The sequence below is a fragment of the Carex rostrata genome, chromosome 18 (genome assembly GCF_964058835.1).
Source record: "Carex rostrata chromosome 18, lpCarRost1.2, whole genome shotgun sequence".
Lineage (NCBI taxonomy): Eukaryota > Viridiplantae > Streptophyta > Magnoliopsida > Poales > Cyperaceae > Carex > Carex rostrata.
Genome location: NC_135935.1, coordinates 6,481,223 through 6,500,561, shown reverse-complemented (window position 1 = coordinate 6,500,561; position 19,339 = coordinate 6,481,223). Strand labels below are relative to the sequence as shown.

Here is a 19,339-nt window from a genome sequence, read left to right as displayed (position 1 = left end):
GGTTTGAATTTGAAAATTACAAAACCAAATTGTTGTAAGATGTTGTAACTTATGAATGTTGCAAGTGAATTCCTCTTCATATTCCATATAGTTTAATATATATTATGAAAAAAAATTATGTTATTCATTATTATAAACATTATGAACTTTGATACTTTTTGGTAATAATTTTATATTTTTTTAATAAATAATAGTATGAGAAATGAATATCCAATCTGTATCCGGAAAATAAATGTGGATACGAATATAAAATTCATTTGCACCCCTACTCAGAATGGATAGAATATGAATTAAATGAAGTTATGTACTTATCATACCTATACTTAATCCCAATTAACCACTGAGGTTTTAAAATGGGCAAGAGAAAATAACAAGTTTATGGTTACCTCTCAGTGAATTGAGAAGGCCAATTACCTCTGGAAACGACCAAAAGAGAAGGATTTTCCGGTGTTTGACAAACATTTGGTTGAAATATGTTTGATGTGATTTTAGATGTTTTTAGGGGGGGTTTTTGCAATTTTTGCATTTTTTTTCCTTTTGGAGCTGATGGTGGCCACAAGAGCAGCACAAGCGGAAATGCTGTAGATATAATGTCTAGGTGTGTTGAGGGATGTTTTCAGAATTTTTTGGATTTTGGGCAGTTTTAATTTTAAGGGCTGTAGGGGTACTGGTACGGTGTGGAGATACAGTACTGGTACAAAGTTGTATATTTTCCTGATTGCTACTATCGGGTTTTAAAAAAAAAAGACAAACATGATCAGTGACGGCCGGGTTCTTTTATAGCTTTAATTATTTTCTTAAACCATTTTTGATATTGTGTGTATGTTCCTTAGGTCTTATTTTACAAATTGAATCAATCGTAAACATTAACAACTATGGAAGAAATATTATTTAATTGGTAATTAATATATGCAAATTGAATTTGCACCGTGATCGATGCATGCCTAATCTGCATGTATTTTGAACAAAGAGGTTTGTAATCCATATATAGAGTAGTAGCACGCATGATTGCAGATTAATTTGCAGTTCACAAATTAAAACACGATCAATTAATTAGTTGAAATCAAGCCCGGTGCAGTACTCGTGCTATTTATTCTCTTGTCATAAGAACAAATTAACCTGGCATAAACTAATTATCTAAAGAGATGGAGCCTAATATATATAATCTGTCCCGTTGTCTGCACAACGCTTCTGAAAAAAGATCTAGAATGTATGTATGCAAAATGCTGTACGTAAATATATATATTGCATTATGTTATCTACGCTTCGTAAAAATATATCTATACTTTAGAAACTTATCGAATTATTATTTTTACAAGTATTTGGTCATATTTGAACTGTAACTGTCAAATTGGGTAATATAGTAAAAAAAAAAATGTTTTGCTGAGTAAAAAATATATTAATTTAGAAATTGATCGAGAATTATTGGTGAAAGTTTTTGGCCATAAAATATAACCACAAGTTTTGATTATTTAATCACTTCGAATGAGTCTAAAATTAATAAAAAAAATATATATATATATTATAGTATGCATACGACATACTATTATTTCATTACTAGAGGTTATACTTATATATGCTATATAAAATATATCTATACATTCTAAATTGATCGAGTAAATATTTGTACAAGTATTTAGTTATATTGGGAGTACTAGAATAATTTTATTAGTTTAATCACTTTAAATAAGTGCAGAATTAACAACAAAATATTTATAATGCATACAACATCAACATGATGTTAAATACATTAGAACAGTTATTTTTATTTAATGCGTAAAAGTAATTCTATACTCCAACCAACAGAACGTCATATAGTCCTGATCACTCACAACACTTTGAGATAATAAACTAGTTTTGCTTTCTTAAGAGCTAATTAAGATAGGTTTGCTGTGTGGCCACCGTCGACGTTAATCACGGCACCTGTTATGAAAGCAGCAGCAGGCAAGCACAGGAATGCTACCATAGATGCCACCTCCTTTGGCTCTCCGAAGCGTCTGAGCGGAATGCGGGACATGATTTGCTTATGAAAGTCTTCATTTTGAGTCACCTGTATAATCAAGCCGAGAGAACATGCATCAAATTTAGTAATTAATTGTTTTTGTTGGTATGCAAATGGCTATGTGTAACAATTAAGATATTGATGTCACATACTGACATTCAGCCAATTGCAACTATGGTATCCAGTTCTGAAATCTGTTGAGATCAGATACTAAATTATTCCTCTTTGCAATTTTAAGAACAATTCCAGTGTAATACTTGATGCAACAATGACATCATTTTACTGATTTTAATTTTGAAACTAAAATCATGCCTGTGTTAGTTGTGTTAGCAAAAACTCACCGACTCTGCGATAATAGTGTTGACGACCCCGGGTGCAACACAATTAACACGAATCATATCTCCTGCCCATTCACATGCCAAGGCTCTGGCCAACTGATTCATTGCTCCTAACGAAAACCCAGAACATAATTAATACCAGAACAAAACATGTATGATATCAACTTATATTCATGTTTCTGAGTTCTTTATTTTATTCATTTCAGTTACCTTTGGTTGAAGAATACACTACAGAACCAGGAAAGCCCTGTGAGCCGGCAATGGAAGAGATAAAGACGACACTGCCCCTACCCGATTCCTTTAGGAACGGATGTGCAAGTTGGGTAAGATGGAAACAAGAATCAAAATTTGTAGCCATCAAATTAGAGTACTCTTCCGAGGTATATTGTGTTACTGGTATCCATCCTGGGCCAATGCCACCTGCGTTATTAACCTGCCATTGGACAAGTTTAAAAAAAAAATTAAAATTTCTTGATTGTTTAAAATAGAAATTTGCCTAAATAATAATCTAAATTATTTGGGATGAAATTCTTGTACTTACAAGAATGTCCAACTTGCCGTTAAAAATAGTGCGAATTTTATCCATGAGCTCCTCTCTTTGAGAACGGTTTGACACATCGCAAATCGATCCAGTTACGCGAAGATTCATCAATTTACATTGATTTAGCATTGTGTTAAGTTCTTCCTCATTTCTAGAGCAAGTATGCACTGCAACTCCAAATCTAGCTAACTCTTCAACAATGGCCCGGCTACATAATTTAGAAAGCAAAGCTCAGAATTAATTCCCAAGGTTTATTTTGCCATTTAGATTTTTGTTAAGAGAATTTTAAAAGCTATCTTACTTATCCTTTTTAAGAAAATTAAGAATCTATTTGTAAGAAAAAGATCTTTTGAGAAAAGTTGAACAATAATTCTTTTTTTATTAAAGAAGTTACAACTTAAATAAAATTTAAGAATTGTTATAAAATAAATTTATATTATGGATGTTCATTTGAAACTCATCACTAATTGCATTAAAACTTCCCCTTAATGAAGTATGTTTCATCTTCTCACATTTATCAATGGAATTAAATTAGATGACTTGTTATTTATATTTTCTATCTATAAATAGGATTGTAAACTTGTATCATGGACACACAAGAAAAGCATATTAAAGACAGTTATCTTATACATTCTCAACATCTTGTTTATTTTCTTTATCTTTATTTTACAACAAGAATTAATTTTTCAAATTTTTTTTTTTTTAAGTTCAAAGATCAATATGAATTTTATATATGTGGATAATTTTGGTTAAAAGAGGAATAAACTGATATAAAGAGGTTTAGTGACATGTAAAACAGAGAAAACAAGAATAGTTAAAAAAAGATAATCAGTGCATCATTTGAAAATATAATATTTGAAAGTGAGAAAAGGGATAAGGATTAAGGAAGCATAGAACCAACCCAATTCCTTTGCTTCCACCAGTGACCAAAGCTGTTGCACCTTGCATGCTCCATCTCTCTCTCTCTCTCTCTCTCTCTCTATTCCACAGGCTGATCACCAGATGCCATATATATATACTAGTAATTGTGCCCGTGCACAGCAACGGGAGTAAATTATGTAGTATAAAACATTAAGCTCCTTAATAAGGAGGAGAGATAATTTAAATCAAATTTGTAGAGAAAAATAGTTAAATACTATATTTATCTACAAGATAACACATGTGAACTCTAGTGTAATGGTAGAAATTTTGGCATCAACAAGATCCAACTGGGTTCGAATCCCGCCTTCAGCAGAAAAAAAATTCATCCAGGCACACGGTCTACGGGCACTGGAATCATATGCGGCGCGACCAATGCATACTTAAGTGTTGAAGCTCATAATTTGAAAAATTCATCTATGTGCGATCTGAAAATTAAACGGCTGAGCATCATTCCGAAAAAAAATAGTAAATCAGGACCCTTACAGAATCTAGCCTTAATTATGACTTGGTATTTTCAACCAACAACGAAAAGGAAATCAAAGAAACACTCTCTCTTTGTTTTGTCTTTTTCTCTATTGAAGTTGATAGGAAACCAATTTCTGGATCCTTATCCTCCAAGGTAGCTGACTCAGCACAATTAAAAAGGAGGGCTCAGATTTAATTTCATCCGGTTCTTGTTTGGAATAACATAATTGAAAAGGACGGCTCAGATTTAATTTCATCCGGTTCTTGTTCGGGATGACTGAGGGAGCAGTATTATTTGAACTTTGAGATTTGTGCCAAGTTAAAAATAACAATTTTGGACCATCCAATTTAATTATACTCAGTCGGTAACCTGAGAGGACGGATATTATCTATCCGGATCCTTAGACACGGATATATATTTGATATGCAAATATCTTTACGGATATGGATATAGATATAAATAGTAGATATATTCCATATAATTTAATATATATTATGAAAAAAATTTATGTTATTTATTATTAGAAATATTATGAACTTTGATACTTTTTAGTAAGATTTGTATATTTTTTAAAATAAATAATAGTATGAAAAATGAATTCAATATGTATCCGAAAAATAAAAGTGGATACAAACATGATTTTACCACTATCCAATTCATTTGCACGGTTGCACCCCTACTCGAATGGATAGAATATGAATTAAATGAAGTTACTTATCATACTTGTATTTTTTTTTTTAATTTATCTCGATTTTAAGAATCAGTTTTTTTTTTTAAATTTAGTAATTAAGACGATATTTTTTGTATAGAAGGTTTTCGGTTCGAAATCTGATTAAAAAAAGTTAATGCACGTATTTAAAATTGTAAACCTTGACCATTGTTAATTAATACCAAATATAACTTTTACTTATATTTCATTCGTGTGCTTATTAAATTTAATAGATAACTAACATATATATAATGAATAATTGACCCATATAAAAATATTGAAAGTTTTATAATTTATTTTATAAAATAATGAATAACAAATATATTAGCAAGCAACATGTTCATATATAGAGCAAAAGGTGTAATTTACTTTTATGTTGACAAATCCTTGGATCAATGTATCTGGACTTGCGTGATATTTAATTGTTTGTTCATCATGCATGAAAGAGATAGTGCAATAATGTTAATTGTGAAAATCACTTCAATTACGTATTGGATTTTGATTTTGATTTTGATGTTCACATCACAAAGATGACTTTAATTGTCTTTTTCAGTTTTATCCAAAGATATTTATTATGTTTGTATCATTGATTTGGCCGGGTTTATAATTAAGTTCATGGCAACCGTTAATTTTCAAATTCAAAATAGTATGCCCTCATCGAATATAAACAGAGTATTGTCAAGTGATTAATCGATAATAATCAGAAATAATCGATCGATTAGTGAAAAAAATTTATAACGGTTTGATCACCGCCAATGACTAATCGGTCAATTAATCAACCTAAACAGACATTTTTTACAACGCTAATTTATATACTTGCATGCCTTATTTAATGTTTAATCATAGCTTGATTTTACTTTGATCAATATAATATCTATAATCTTAATTGGGATCCGTTAGAAATTACTGAATTACGGCTACGGAATTTTTTTTAATGTACTTGATAAAAATATTGTAAAAAACTAAGAAATTTTTTTTTGTGGGATTTTCCAATATTTTCTAAATTTGGTGTAATTGGGCGGCTAATTAGAAATGCGGTAATTTTTTTTAATACCAAAAAAAATAGTATTTTACAAAAGTGCCTCAAGTTTCGGTTTTTTTTTTAAATCTACCCAAACCGCAAGGCCCACGGGCCGCCCACAATCCTAGCAGACCGCCTGGGGCAGTCCATTCTACATTGATCGAGTAAAAATTAATGCGTAATACATGCGTAAAATTAAATACATTAGAACAGTTATATATAATTAATGCGTAAAAGTAATTCTATACTCCAACCAACAGAACGTCATATATAGTCCTGATCACTCACAACACTTTGAGATAATAAACTAGTTTGCTTTCTTAATTAAGAGCTAAGATAGGTTTGCTGTGTGGCCACCATCGACATAAATCACGGCACCTGTTATGAAAGAAGCAGCAGGCAAGCACAAGAATGCTACCATAGATGCCACCTCCTCTGGCTCTCCTAAGCGTCTAAGTGGAATGCGGGACATGAATTTCTTATGAAATTCTTCATTTTGAGTTATCTATATAATCAAGAGGAGAGAACATGCATCAAATTTAGTAATTGTTTTTGTTGGTATGTAAATGGCTAAATGTAACAATTAAGATATTGATGTCACATACTGACATTCATCCAAATTGCATCTATGGTATTCAGTTCTGAAATCTGTTGAGATCTGATACTAAATTATTCCTCTTTGCAATTTTAAATTGAGAAGCGTGTGTGTGTGTGTGTATCCCTTAGATGCACAATGGGATTTAAGAACAATTCTAGTAGTTAATTATAGTACTTGATGCAAACTATGACATCATTTTACTGATTTTAATTTCGAAACTAAAATCATGCCTATGTTAGTTATGTTAGCAAAAACTCACCGGCTTTGTCATAATAGTTTTGACGAACCCGGGTGCTACACAATTAACACGAATCATATCTCCTGCCCATTCACATGCCAAGGCTCTGGCCAGCTGATTCATTGCTCCTAACAAAAACCCAGAACATAATTAATACCAGAACAAAACATGTCTGATATCAGCTTATATTCATGTTTCTGAGTTCTTTATTATATATATTCATTTCAGCTACCTTTGGTTGAGGAATACACTGCAGCACCTTCGGGGAAGCCCGCTGAGCCGGCAATGGAAGAGATAAAGACGACACTGCCCCTACCCGATGCCTTTAGAAACGGATGTGCAAGTTGGGTAAGATGGAAACAAGAATCAAAATTTGTAGCCATCAAATTAGAGTACTCTTCCGTGGTGTATTGTGTTACTGGTTTCCATCCTGGGCCAGTGCCACCTGCGTTATTAACCTGCCATTGGGCAAAATTATAAAAAAAGAAAAAAAAATCTTGATTGTTTAAGATAAAAATTTGCCTAACTAATAATCTAAATTATTTGGAATGAAATTGTTGTACTTACAAGAATGTCTAACTTGCCATTAAAAATAGTGCGAATTTTATCCATGAGCTCCTCTCTTTGAGAACGGTTTGACACATCGCAAACCGATCCAGTTACGCGAAGATTCATCAATTTACATTGATTTAACATTGTGTTAAGCTCTTCCTCATTTCTAGAGCAGGTATGCACTGCAACTCCAAATCTAGCTAACTCTTCAACAATGGCCCGGCTACATAATTTAGAAAGCAAAGCTCAGAATTAATTCACAAGGTTTATTTTGCCATTTAGATTTTTCTTAAGAGAATTTTAAAAGCTATCTTACTTATCCTTTTTAAGAAAATTAAGAATCTATTTGTAAGAAAAAGATCTTTTGAGAAAAATTGAACAATGATTATTTTTTAAATAGAATTTAAGAATCATTTTTTTGTAACTGAATGAGTGAATGTTAGGAATCAATTCGAATTTGTTTTTTATAAAAAGTTCAAAGATAAAAAAAAATATGAATTTTATGTGGATAATTTTGGTTAGAGAGAAATAAACTAATATAATCTGTTTATAAAGAGGTTTAGTGACTTGTAAAACAGAGAAAACACAATAATAGTTAAATTAAAAAAAGAGTAATTAATGCATCATTTAATGGTCACCAATTTCACCATACAATACAACTCTACAAGCCATCGAAAATATAACATTTGAAAGTGAGAAAAGGGATAGGGAACCAACCCAATTCCTTTGCTGCCACCAGTGACCAAAGCTGTTGCACCTTGCATGCTCCATCTCTCTTCTCTATCAACCATCGATCGTCTCTGATCTCTCTCTCTTTCTATTCTACAGGCTGAGTTTTTTTTTTTTTTTCAAAGCCCTTGGGCAAACACAGGCTGAGTTGTTGCATATGTATACCAGATGCCATATATGTAGAATCCGTATCACTCCAGGTACCTGAGGTGCAAGTGGCAATTCTGAACCGTTTATTTTACTTGGCACGAATCTCAAAGAAAACCCCCACCACTCACCAGACACTGAATTGAGTTTGACCATAATGGGAATATTAATCTGGGCCGTCCATTTTTTCCAATTGCACCTCAGGTACCTGGGCAGACACGTATAGGCTGATATTTTCAACCAATTAACAACGAAAACGAAATGGGTTGGTTCTATGCTTCCCTATCGAGTTTGACCTGAATGGGATTAATCTAGGCCATCCATTTTTTCCAATTGCACCTCAGGTACCTGGGCAGACACGTATATCTAGGCTCATATTTTCAACCAATCCCTATCCCTTTTCTCACGTTCAAATGTTATATTTTCTAGCTGATAGCCGCTATCAGTTTTTTCAAAAAAAAAAAATGTTATATTTTCGATCGCTTTGTAGTGGTATGCATGTGTATGTTGAAATTGATGACCGTTAAATGATTCTTAATTCGGTTCAAATTTGTCTAAAAATAACAGTTTTGTAAAATACTTAACAAATAGTAAAAAAATTCAAAAAAAAAATGTAAAATTTGATCTACAAGTACATTTTAATATAAAGATCAGAGTGAGTCTATGGTACTATGCATATTACGATTTGGCACCGTGCTACAGCTCTATGTTCGAGTTTTCAAATCCTAACGGTCGATCCGAACCGTTCATCTTGTTCTCCATATTAATATGTATTTGAAGACCAAATTTTATATTTTTTGAAATTTTTTTACTATTTTTGAAATTTATTGAAAATCACTGTTTTTGGATGGTCCAGAATTTTCAGATCAAGTGATTTTCTAAATATCTAAAAAAATAGTAAAATTTTTTTCAAAAATGTAAAATTTGGTCTCCAAACACATATTAATATGGAGAACAAGATGAACGGTTCGGATCGACCGTTAGGATTTGAAAACTCGAATATAGAGCCGTAGCACGGCGCCAAATCGTAATATGCATAGTACCATAGACTCACTCTAAAGATCATGCTGAACGATTTGAATTTGAAAATCACAAAACCAAATTGTTGTAAGATGTTGTAACTTATAAATGTTGTAAGTGGATTTCTCTTCATATTCCATATAGTTTAATATATATTATGAAAAAAAATTATGTTATTCATTATTATAAACATTATGAACTTTGATACTTTTTGGTAATAATTTATATTTTTTAATAAATAATAGTATGAAAAATGAATATCCAATCTGTATCCGGAAAATAAATGTGGATACGAATATAATTTTATCACTATCCAATTCATTTGCACCCCTACTCAGAATGGATAGAATATGAATTAAATGAAGTTATGTACTTATCATACCAATACTTAATCCCAATTAACCACTGAGGTTTTAAAATGGGCAAGAGAAAATAACAAGTTTGTGGTCACCCCGTGAATTGAGAAGGCCAATTACCTCTGGAAACGACCAAAAGAGAAGGATTTTCCGGTGTTTGACAAACATTTTGTTGAAATATGTTTCATGTGATTTTAGATGTTTTTAGGGGGGGTTTTTGCAATTTTTGCATTTTTTTCCTTTTGGAGCTGATGGTGGGCCACAAGAGCAGCACAAGCGGAAATACTGTAGATATAATGTCTAGGTGTGTTGAGGGATGTTTTCTGAATTTTTTGGAATTTGGGCAGTTTTAATTTTAAGGGCTGTAGAGGTACTGGTACGGTGTGGAGATACAGTACTGGTACTAAGTTGTATATTTCCTTGATAGCTACTATCAGGTTTTAAAAAAAAAAAAGACAAACATGATCAGTGACAGCCGGGTTCTTTTATAGCTTTAATTATTTTCTTAAACCATTTTTGATATTGTGTGTATGTTCCTTAGGTCTTATTTTACAAATTGAATCAATCGTAAACATTAACAACTATGGAAGAAATATTATTTAATTGGTAATTAATATATGCAAATTGAATTTGCACCGTGATCGATGCATGCCTAATCTGCATGTATTTTGAACAAAGAGGTTTGTAATCCATATATAGAGTAGTAGCATGCATGATTGCAGATGAATTTGCAGTTCACAAATTAAAACACGATCAATTAATTAGTTGAAATCAAGCCCGGTGCAGTACTCGTGCTATTTATTCTCTTGTCATAAGAACAAATTAACCTGGCATAAACTAATTATCTAAAGAGATGGAGCCTAATATATATAATCTGTCCCGTTGTCTGCACAACGCTTCTGAAAAAAGATCTAGAATGTATGTATGCAAAATGCTGTACGTAAATATATATATTGCATTATGTTATCTACGCTTCGTAAAAATATATCTATACTTTAGAAACTTATCGAATTATTGTTTTTACAAGTATTTTGTCATATTTGAACTGTAACTGTCAAATTTGGTAATTTAGTAAAAAAAATCTAGAATTCACTCAACATGCAGAGAATACATTACGTACAACAGGTTTTGCTGAGTAAAAAATATATTAGTTTAGAAATTGATCGAGAATTATTGGTGAAAGTTTTTGGCCATAAAATATAACCACAAGTTTTTTTCAACTTTCAAAGTTCAAAACGTCGATCCAAACCGTTCAAGTTGTTCTCCATATTAAATTGTGCTTGGAGACCAAATTTTACATTTTTATGAATTTTTTTACTATTTATTAAGCCACTTTGAAAATCGCTAATCCAACGGTGGCTTAACAAAACAATAAAATCAGAAGCCACCGTTGGATCAGCTGTTTTCAAAGTAGCTTAATAAATAGTAAACAAATTCAGAAAAATGTAAAATTTGGTCTCCAAGCACAATTTAATTTGGCAAACAACTTGAACGGTTCGGATCGACGTTTTGAACTTTAAAAATTGAAAAACAAATTGGTAGCACCAAAGTTCAGGAACTACCACTTTGATCTTAGCCAACCTCTATATATATATATATATTGAGTTAGGCTGGGGTGCTATGGATAGCATAGTGGCCTCTATGCTACGGCTCAATATTTGAGTTTTCAAAATCCAAACGGTCGATCTGAACCGTTCGTCTTATTCTCCATATTAATATCTGCTTGGAGACCAAATTTTACATTTTTCTGAATTTTTTTACTATTTATTAAGTATTTTACAAAATTGTTGATCCAACGGTGGCTGCACAAAACAGTAAAACCGTTGGATTAGCGATTTTCAAAGTGGCTTAATAAATAGTAAAAAAATTCAGAAAATTATAAAATTTGGTCTCCAAGCAGATATTAATATGGAGAATAAGATGAACGGTTCGGATCGACCGTTTGGATTTTGAAAACTCGAATATTGAGCCGTAGCATAGAGGCCACTATGCTATCCATAGCACCCCAGCCTAACTCTATATATATTATAGTATGCATACGAGATACTATTATTTCATTACTAGAGGTTATACTGATATATGTTATATAAAATATATCTATACATTCTAAATTGATCGAGTAAATATTTGTAAAAGTATTTAGTTATATTGGGAGTATTAGAATCAATTTTATTAGTTTAATCACTTTAAATTATAAGTGCAGAATTAACAACAAAATATTATAATGCATACAACATGATGCATGTTAAATACATTAGAACAGTTATTTTTATTTAATGCGTAAAAGTAATTCTATACTCCAACCAACAGAACGTCATATAGTCCTGATCACTCACAACACTTTGAGATAATAAACTAGTTTTGCTTTCTTAAGAGCTAATTAAGATAGGTTTGCTGTGTGGCCACCGTCAACGTTAATCACGGCACCTGTTATGAAAGCAGCAGCAGGCAAGCACAGGAATGCTACCATAGATGCCACCTCCTTTGGCTCTCCGAAGCGTCTGAGTGGAATGCGGGACATGATTTGCTTATGAAAGTCTTCATTTTGAGTCACCTGTATAATCAAGCCGAGAGAACATGCATCAAATTTAGTAATTAATTGTTTTTGTTGGTATGCAAATGGCTATGTGTAACAATTAAGATATTGATGTCACATACTGACATTCAGCCAATTGCAACTATGGTATCCAGTTCTGAAATCTGTTGATATCTGATACTAAATTATTCCTCTTTGCAATTTTAAGAACAATTCCAGTGTAATACTTGATGCAACAATGACATCATTTTACTGATTTTAATTTTGAAACTAAAATCATGCCTGTGTTAGTTGTGTTAGCAAAAACTCACCGACTCTGCGATAATAGTGTTGACGACCCCGGGTGCAACACAATTAACACGAATCATATCTCCTGCCCATTCACATGCCAAGGCTCTGGCCAACTGATTCATTGCTCCTAACGAAAACCCAGAACATAATTAATACCAGAACAAAACATGTATGATATCAGCTTATATTCATGTTTCTGAGTTCTTTATTTTATTCATTTCAGTTACCTTTGGTTGAAGAATACACTACAGAACCAGGAAAGCCCTGTGAGCCGGCAATGGAAGAGATAAAGACGACACTGCCCCTACCCGATGCCTTTAGGAACGGATGTGCAAGTTGGGTAAGATGGAAACAAGAATCAAAATTTGTAGCCATCAAATTAGAGTACTCTTCCGAGGTATATTGTGTTACTGGTATCCATCCTGGGCCAATGCCACCTGCGTTATTAACCTGCCATTGGACAAGTTTAAAAAAAAATTAAAATTTCTTGATTGTTTAAAATAGAAATTTGCCTAAATAATAATCTAAATTATTTGGGATGAAATTCTTGTACTTACAAGAATGTCCAACTTGCCGTTAAAAATAGTGCGAATTTTATCCATGAGCTCCTCTCTTTGAGAACGGTTTGACACATCGCAAATCGATCCAGTTACGCGAAGATTCATCAATTTACATTGATTTAGCATTGTGTTAAGTTCTTCTTCATTTCTAGAGCAAGTATGCACTGCAACTCCAAATCTAGCTAACTCTTCAACAATGGCCCGGCTACATAATTTAGAAAGCAAAGCTCAGAATTAATTCCCAAGGTTTATTTTGCCATTTAGATTTTTGTTAAGAGAATTTTAAAAGCTATCTTACTTATCCTTTTTAAGAAAATTAAGAATCTATTTGTAAGAAAAAGATCTTTTGAGAAAAGTTGAACAATAATTCTTTTTTTATTAAAGAAGTTACAACTTAAATAAAATTTAAGAATTGTTATAAAATAAATTTATATTATGGATGTTCATTTGAAACTCATCACTAATTGCATCAAAACTTCCCCTTAATGAAGTATGTTTCATCTTCTCACATTTATCAATGGAATTAAATTAGATGACTTGTTATTTATATTTTCTATCTATAAATAGGATTGTAAACTTGTATCATGGACACACAAGAAAAGCATATTAAAGACAGCTATCTTATACATTCTCAATATCTTGTTTATTTTCTTTATCTTTATTTTACAACAAGAATTAATTTTTCAAATTTTTTTTTTTTTAAGTTCAAAGATCAATATGAATTTTATATATGTGGATAATTTTGGTTAAAAGAGGAATAAACTGATATAAAGAGGTTTAGTGACATGTAAAACAGAGAAAACAAGAATAGTTAAAAAAAGATAATCAGTGCATCATTTGAAAATATAATATTTGAAAGTGAGAAAAGGGATAAGGATTAAGGAAGCATAGAACCAACCCAATTCCTTTGCTTCCACCAGTGACCAAAGCTGTTGCACCTTGCATGCTCCATCTCTCTTCTCTATCAACCATTGATCGTCTCTTCTCTCTCTCTCTCTCTCTCTCTCTCTCTCTATTCCACAGGCTGATCACCAGATGCCATATATATATACTAGTAATTGTGCCCGTGCACAGCAACGGGAGTAAATTATGTAGTATAAAACATTAAGCTCCTTAATAAGGAGGAGAGATAATTTAAATCAAATTTGTAGAGAAAAATAGTTAAATACTATATTTATCTACAAGATAACACATGTGAACTCTAGTGTAATGGTAGAAATTTTGGCATCAACAAGATCCAACTGGGTTCAAATCCCGCCTTCAGCAGAAAAAAAATTCATCCAGGCACACGGTCTACGGGCACTGGAATCATATGCGGCGCGACCAATGCATACTTAAGTGTTGAAGCTCATAATTTGAAAAATTCATCTATGTGCGATCTGAAAATTAAACGGCTGAGCATCATTCCGAAAAAAAAATAATAAATCAGGACCCTTACAGAATCTAGCCTTAATTATGACCTGGTATTTTCAACCAACAACGAAAAGGAAATCAAAGAAACACTCTCTCTTTGTTTTGTCTTTTTCTCTATTGAAGTTGATAGGAAACCAATTTCTGGATCTTATCCTCCAAGGTAGCTGACTCAGCACAATTAAAAAGGAGGGCTCAGATTTAATTTCATCCGGTTCTTGTTTGGAATAACATAATTGAAAAGGAAGACTCAGATTTAATTTCATCCGGTTCTTGTTCGGGATGACTGAGGGAGCAGTATTATTTGAACTTTGAGATTCGTGCCAAGTTAAAAATAACAATTTTGGACCATCCAATTTAATTATACTCAGTCGGTAACCTGAGAGGACGGATATTATCTATCCGGATCCTTAGACACGGATATATATTTGATATGCAAATATCTTTACGGATATGGATATAGATATAAATAGTAGATATATTCCATATAATTTAATATATATTATGAAAAAAATTTATGTTATTCATTATTATAAATATTATGAACTTTGATACTTTTTAGTAAGATTTGTATATTTTTTTAAATAAATAATAGTATGAAAAATGAATTCAATATGTATCCGAAAAATAAAAGTGATACAAACATGATTTTACCACTATCCAATTCATTTGCACGGTTGCACCCCTACTCGAATGGATAGAATATGAATTAAATGAAGTTACTTATCATACTTGTATTTTTTTTTAATTTATCTCGATTTTAAGAATCAGTTTTTTTTTTTTTAAATTTAGTAATTAAGACAATATTTTTTATATAGAAGGTTTTCTGTTCGAAATCTGATTAAAAAAAGTTAATGCACGTATTTAAAATTGTAAACCTTGACCATTGTTAATTAATACCAAATATAAGTTTTACTTATATTTCATTCGTGTGCTTATTAAATTTAATAGATAACTAACATATATATAATGAATAATTGACCCATATAAAAATATTGAAAGTTTTATAATTTATTTTATAAAATAATGAATAACAAATATATTAGCAAGCAACATGTTCATATATAGAGCAAAAGTTGTAATTTACTTTTATGTTGACAAATATTTGGATCAATGTATCTGGACTCGAGTGATATAATTTACTTCTATGTTGACAAATACTTGGATCAATGTATCTGGACTCGCGTGATATTTAATTGTTTGTTCATCATGCATGAAAGAGATAGTGCAATATGTTAATTATGAAAATCACTTCAATTACGTATTGGATTTTGATTTTGATTTTGATGTTCACATCACAAAGATGACTTTAATTGTCTATTTCAATTTTATCCAAAGATATTTATTATGTTTATATCATTGATTTGGCCGGCCGGGTTTGTAAGTTCATGGCAACCGTTAATTTTCAAATTCAAAATAGTATGCCGTCATCGGATGAACAGGGTACCGTTAAGCGATTAATCAACAATAATCAGGAATAATCGTCTATAAATAGAAATAATCGGTCGATTAGTCAAAAAAATTTATAACAGTTTGATCACTGCCATCTAATCGGCCAATTAATCAACCTAGCTAAACAGACATTTTTTACAACGCTGATTTATATACTTGCATGCCTTATTTAATTTTTAATCATAGCTTGATTTTAGTTTGATCAATATAATATCTATAATCTTAATTGGGATCCGTTAGAAATTACTGAATTACGGCTACGGAATTTTTTTTAATGTACTTAATTGATAAAAATATTGTAAAAAACTAAGAATTTTTTTTTTTTGTGGGATTTTCCAATATTTTCTAAATTTGGTGTAATTGGGCGGCTAATTAGAAATGCGGTCATTTTTTTAATACCCAAAAAAAAAGTATTTTACAAAAGTGCCTCAAGTTTCGGTTTTTTTTTAAATCTACCCAAACTGCAAGGCCCACGGGCCGCCCACAATCCTAGCAGACCTCCTGGGGCGGTCCACTAGGGACCTAACCACCTGGGGGTCGGGCGGTCCTCTATTTTTTTTTTACAGAAATATCTTAATATTTTGATTTAAATAATTTTGTGAAGTTTTAGTTTTCTTGTTTACAGTGTATGTCAAAAAATAAGACTGATATATATATTTATGAAGTGATGTCGTAACTCTTTAAAACTTTGATTTGATTTGTCAGTTGGATATCACAAGTCTAAAAATAACACAAATTAAGGACTTGACCTTGATTCAAAAATTTCCAAGCTCTGACAGCTTGTTGATTTTCTTCTCTTTATTTCTGGTACTAAAACAGTAGTTTAGAGCTACTAAAATATGTTCAAACCTCAAATTCAATCTTTATCTATGCACAAAGCACCCTATACTGACCTCTGGTATGGCACCAAGTCCAAACTCAATAGCTAAGCACTAAGCAAAGGCCACTGATATAGTGCAATGCACTAAAAACATCAAATTTGACATCCTATGATAAATCAGAAAGTCTGGACTGATACAGGTACCAAATTATAAAAGTGACTATACCAGCATGTAGAGCATTAAAAAATACACAGAATTGATACAAATTTCAATTTATTTTGATTTTTTGACAATTAGTTATGAATTTTCAAAGTTCAACTTTTGAAAAAACTTTACAAAACCATAACTTTGGCTAGGAAAGTCGGATTTGCGCATATGACCACTTTTCGGAAAGGGGGGGACGGGATGGACCCGAATTTTTCCCGAGAAAATCCTGGGCATCTGAAACATCAGAATTTCAAAGAAACGTCGTTTAGTACTCAAAATTCAGTTTAAGTTTTCGTTCAACGGTAGACATGCAACGATCGGTATTTTGTTTAGTCAAAAGCCTAAGAGATTATTCAAGAATTATCCATATAATTATTGTAAAATGCATTTACTATTTATTGTGTGCGTTTGCCTATCTCCGAACAAATGGTATATGTTGACACTAATGAAATAATCCAATTATTCTCTCTCTCGCTCTCCAATTATTCTCTAAAAAAAAAAAAAAAAGTTGACATCATTGAGACAATCTAACTATATTTTCTTGTGTATATTTGGATAAAATAAATTATTAAGAATCAAACTCATGTCCTTAATTAGTGTTATAAAGACTTGTGATAGTCAACTGACAAATTAAATGAAAGTTATAAAGAGTTACAACATCACTTCATAAATATATCAAATGTCTTATTTTTTGGCATACATTCTAAACAAGAAAACTAAAACTTCACAAAATTATTTAAATCAAAATATTAAGATCTCTCTAAAAAAAAAAAATAGAGGACCGCACAGCCCCCAGGCAGTCAGGTCCCTAGTGGACTGCCCCAGCTCCAGGCGGTCTGCTAGGATTGTGGGCCACCCTTGGGCCTGGCGGTTTGGGTAGATTTAAAAAAAAAAATGAAACTGGGGCACTTTTGTAAAATACTTTTTTTTAGTATTAAAAAAAGAGAAATTTTTTTTATGCCACTCCAAAACTTAGAAATTATGAAATTGCCATTCCAAAACATGAAATTAGTTATTTGCCGCCCCAAAACTTAGAAATTTATAAAATTGCCACAATTATAAATCTAATATACATATTGGATTAAAATTATTCTGAAAATTATTGTATAAAAAATGTATTTTGATATTTTTAAAAGTACCATTTATTTGAAGGGATAAAATTATGAAATTGAGGCCTCCTGTATCCCCTTCACCTCTCTTTCTCTCGTTCCTCCGCCAGAACCATGAAATCCGACAGTCGCTCTCTCATCTCGGAACGGAACCTAACTAATTCTCATTTGTTAGCAGAAAATACTTCTGTACTTCCACTTATTTAACGGGTCCAAGTTGGACTTCCGAAATAATCTCAGATACGAAATACAAACTCCTTGAGTCCCTGGGTAACACATCTCTCTGGTCATGTTTGGTTGTGGAGTAAAGTTAAACCGGATTAAATTTCTTACTCCAAGTTAAACCGGAGTAAGTTAATCATATTTGGTGGAGTAAGCTAAACCACCTCTCTATGTGGTGTAAGTTACTCCGGTTTAGCTCAAATCTTACTCCACCTTAAACCGCCTATGTTACTCCTCGTTTGGCTCCTTAAGCGTGGAGAAAGGGGTTTACTCCACCTCTTACTCCACAACCAAACATGGCCAGTCTAAGATTGTCCAATACATGCTTAATACATGCTTCATTCCTGGAGAATTGATATCCATCACCAACCAATGTTGCTTCTAAAAAGTTGGTTGTTAGAAAAATATTCCAAGTAAGATGAAAAATATCCCCAAATTTGATGAAGTAAACATGGCGGATCTATGATTTTCGCCAGAGAGGACAAAAAAAAAATATCGAATCGGATTTAAATAACTAATTATATTTAAACTCATTAACTAAATGAGTACTCGATAAAAAAATAATACTTTGACTTATATTTTCCAGTGTTGTAAAAAACAGTCTTAATTGCCGTTTAATCGTTAACGGCGGCCAAACCGTTACAAATACACTTAATGAATGTATGTTTGCAGATGAAAACAATTAATCGTCCGTTTATCTCATTTATTCCCGTTTATTCATGTTTATTCCAATGAATATTTATTTTTTATATTGACTTTTTTTCTGTGATTGTGTGTGATAATTAGTTTTATAAATCATGTTTTGTAGTTTTATTTGTGTTTGAAAATGCATCCAATATTTTTTATATATGTTTTTTCTTCTTACTTACTTTGAAATAGATTAATTTTATATGCCATATATTTTTCTTATTTATTGATGTATTTTTTTCAATTAGTAAGACATGTCTATTTATGAAACTAAGTTGTTATTATAAACTAAATTTAGTGATTTTATGTCGGAATATTTCATTTCTTTCTAATAACATATATTTGAAAATGCCTAACTCTTGAATTTATTTTTTCATTAAATAAATGTGTTACTTACACATGTAAA

General features: G+C 31.6%; 3 protein-coding genes across 3 annotated transcripts; all 3 read right to left on the bottom strand.

The window, feature by feature from the left end:
- Positions 1-1,691: 1,691 nt before the first annotated feature.
- On the bottom strand, positions 1,692-6,023 carry LOC144569130 (tropinone reductase homolog At5g06060-like). Its single transcript, XM_078319329.1, has 5 exons — positions 3,783-6,023; positions 2,882-3,089; positions 2,551-2,773; positions 2,344-2,450; positions 1,692-2,050 (listed from the first exon to the last, which is right to left on the bottom strand). The coding sequence occupies exons 1-5, from the start codon at positions 3,827-3,829 to the stop codon at positions 1,877-1,879; spliced, it is 759 nt and encodes a 252-aa protein (XP_078175455.1). The 5' UTR covers positions 3,830-6,023; the 3' UTR covers positions 1,692-1,876.
- A 138-nt stretch (positions 6,024-6,161) lies between these two features.
- On the bottom strand, positions 6,162-8,268 carry LOC144569127 (tropinone reductase homolog At5g06060-like). The gene is made up of 5 exons (XM_078319325.1): positions 8,104-8,268; positions 7,402-7,609; positions 7,067-7,292; positions 6,856-6,962; positions 6,162-6,503 (listed from the first exon to the last, which is right to left on the bottom strand). The coding sequence occupies exons 1-5, from the start codon at positions 8,175-8,177 to the stop codon at positions 6,330-6,332; spliced, it is 789 nt and encodes a 262-aa protein (XP_078175451.1). The 5' UTR covers positions 8,178-8,268; the 3' UTR covers positions 6,162-6,329.
- A 3,543-nt stretch (positions 8,269-11,811) lies between these two features.
- LOC144569128 (tropinone reductase homolog At5g06060-like) lies at positions 11,812-14,243 on the bottom strand. Its single transcript, XM_078319326.1, has 5 exons — positions 13,924-14,243; positions 13,023-13,230; positions 12,693-12,915; positions 12,486-12,592; positions 11,812-12,192 (listed from the first exon to the last, which is right to left on the bottom strand). Exons 1-5 carry the CDS (start codon positions 13,995-13,997, stop codon positions 12,019-12,021), a joined length of 786 nt encoding a protein of 261 aa, XP_078175452.1. The 5' UTR covers positions 13,998-14,243; the 3' UTR covers positions 11,812-12,018.
- Positions 14,244-19,339: the final 5,096 nt, after the last annotated feature.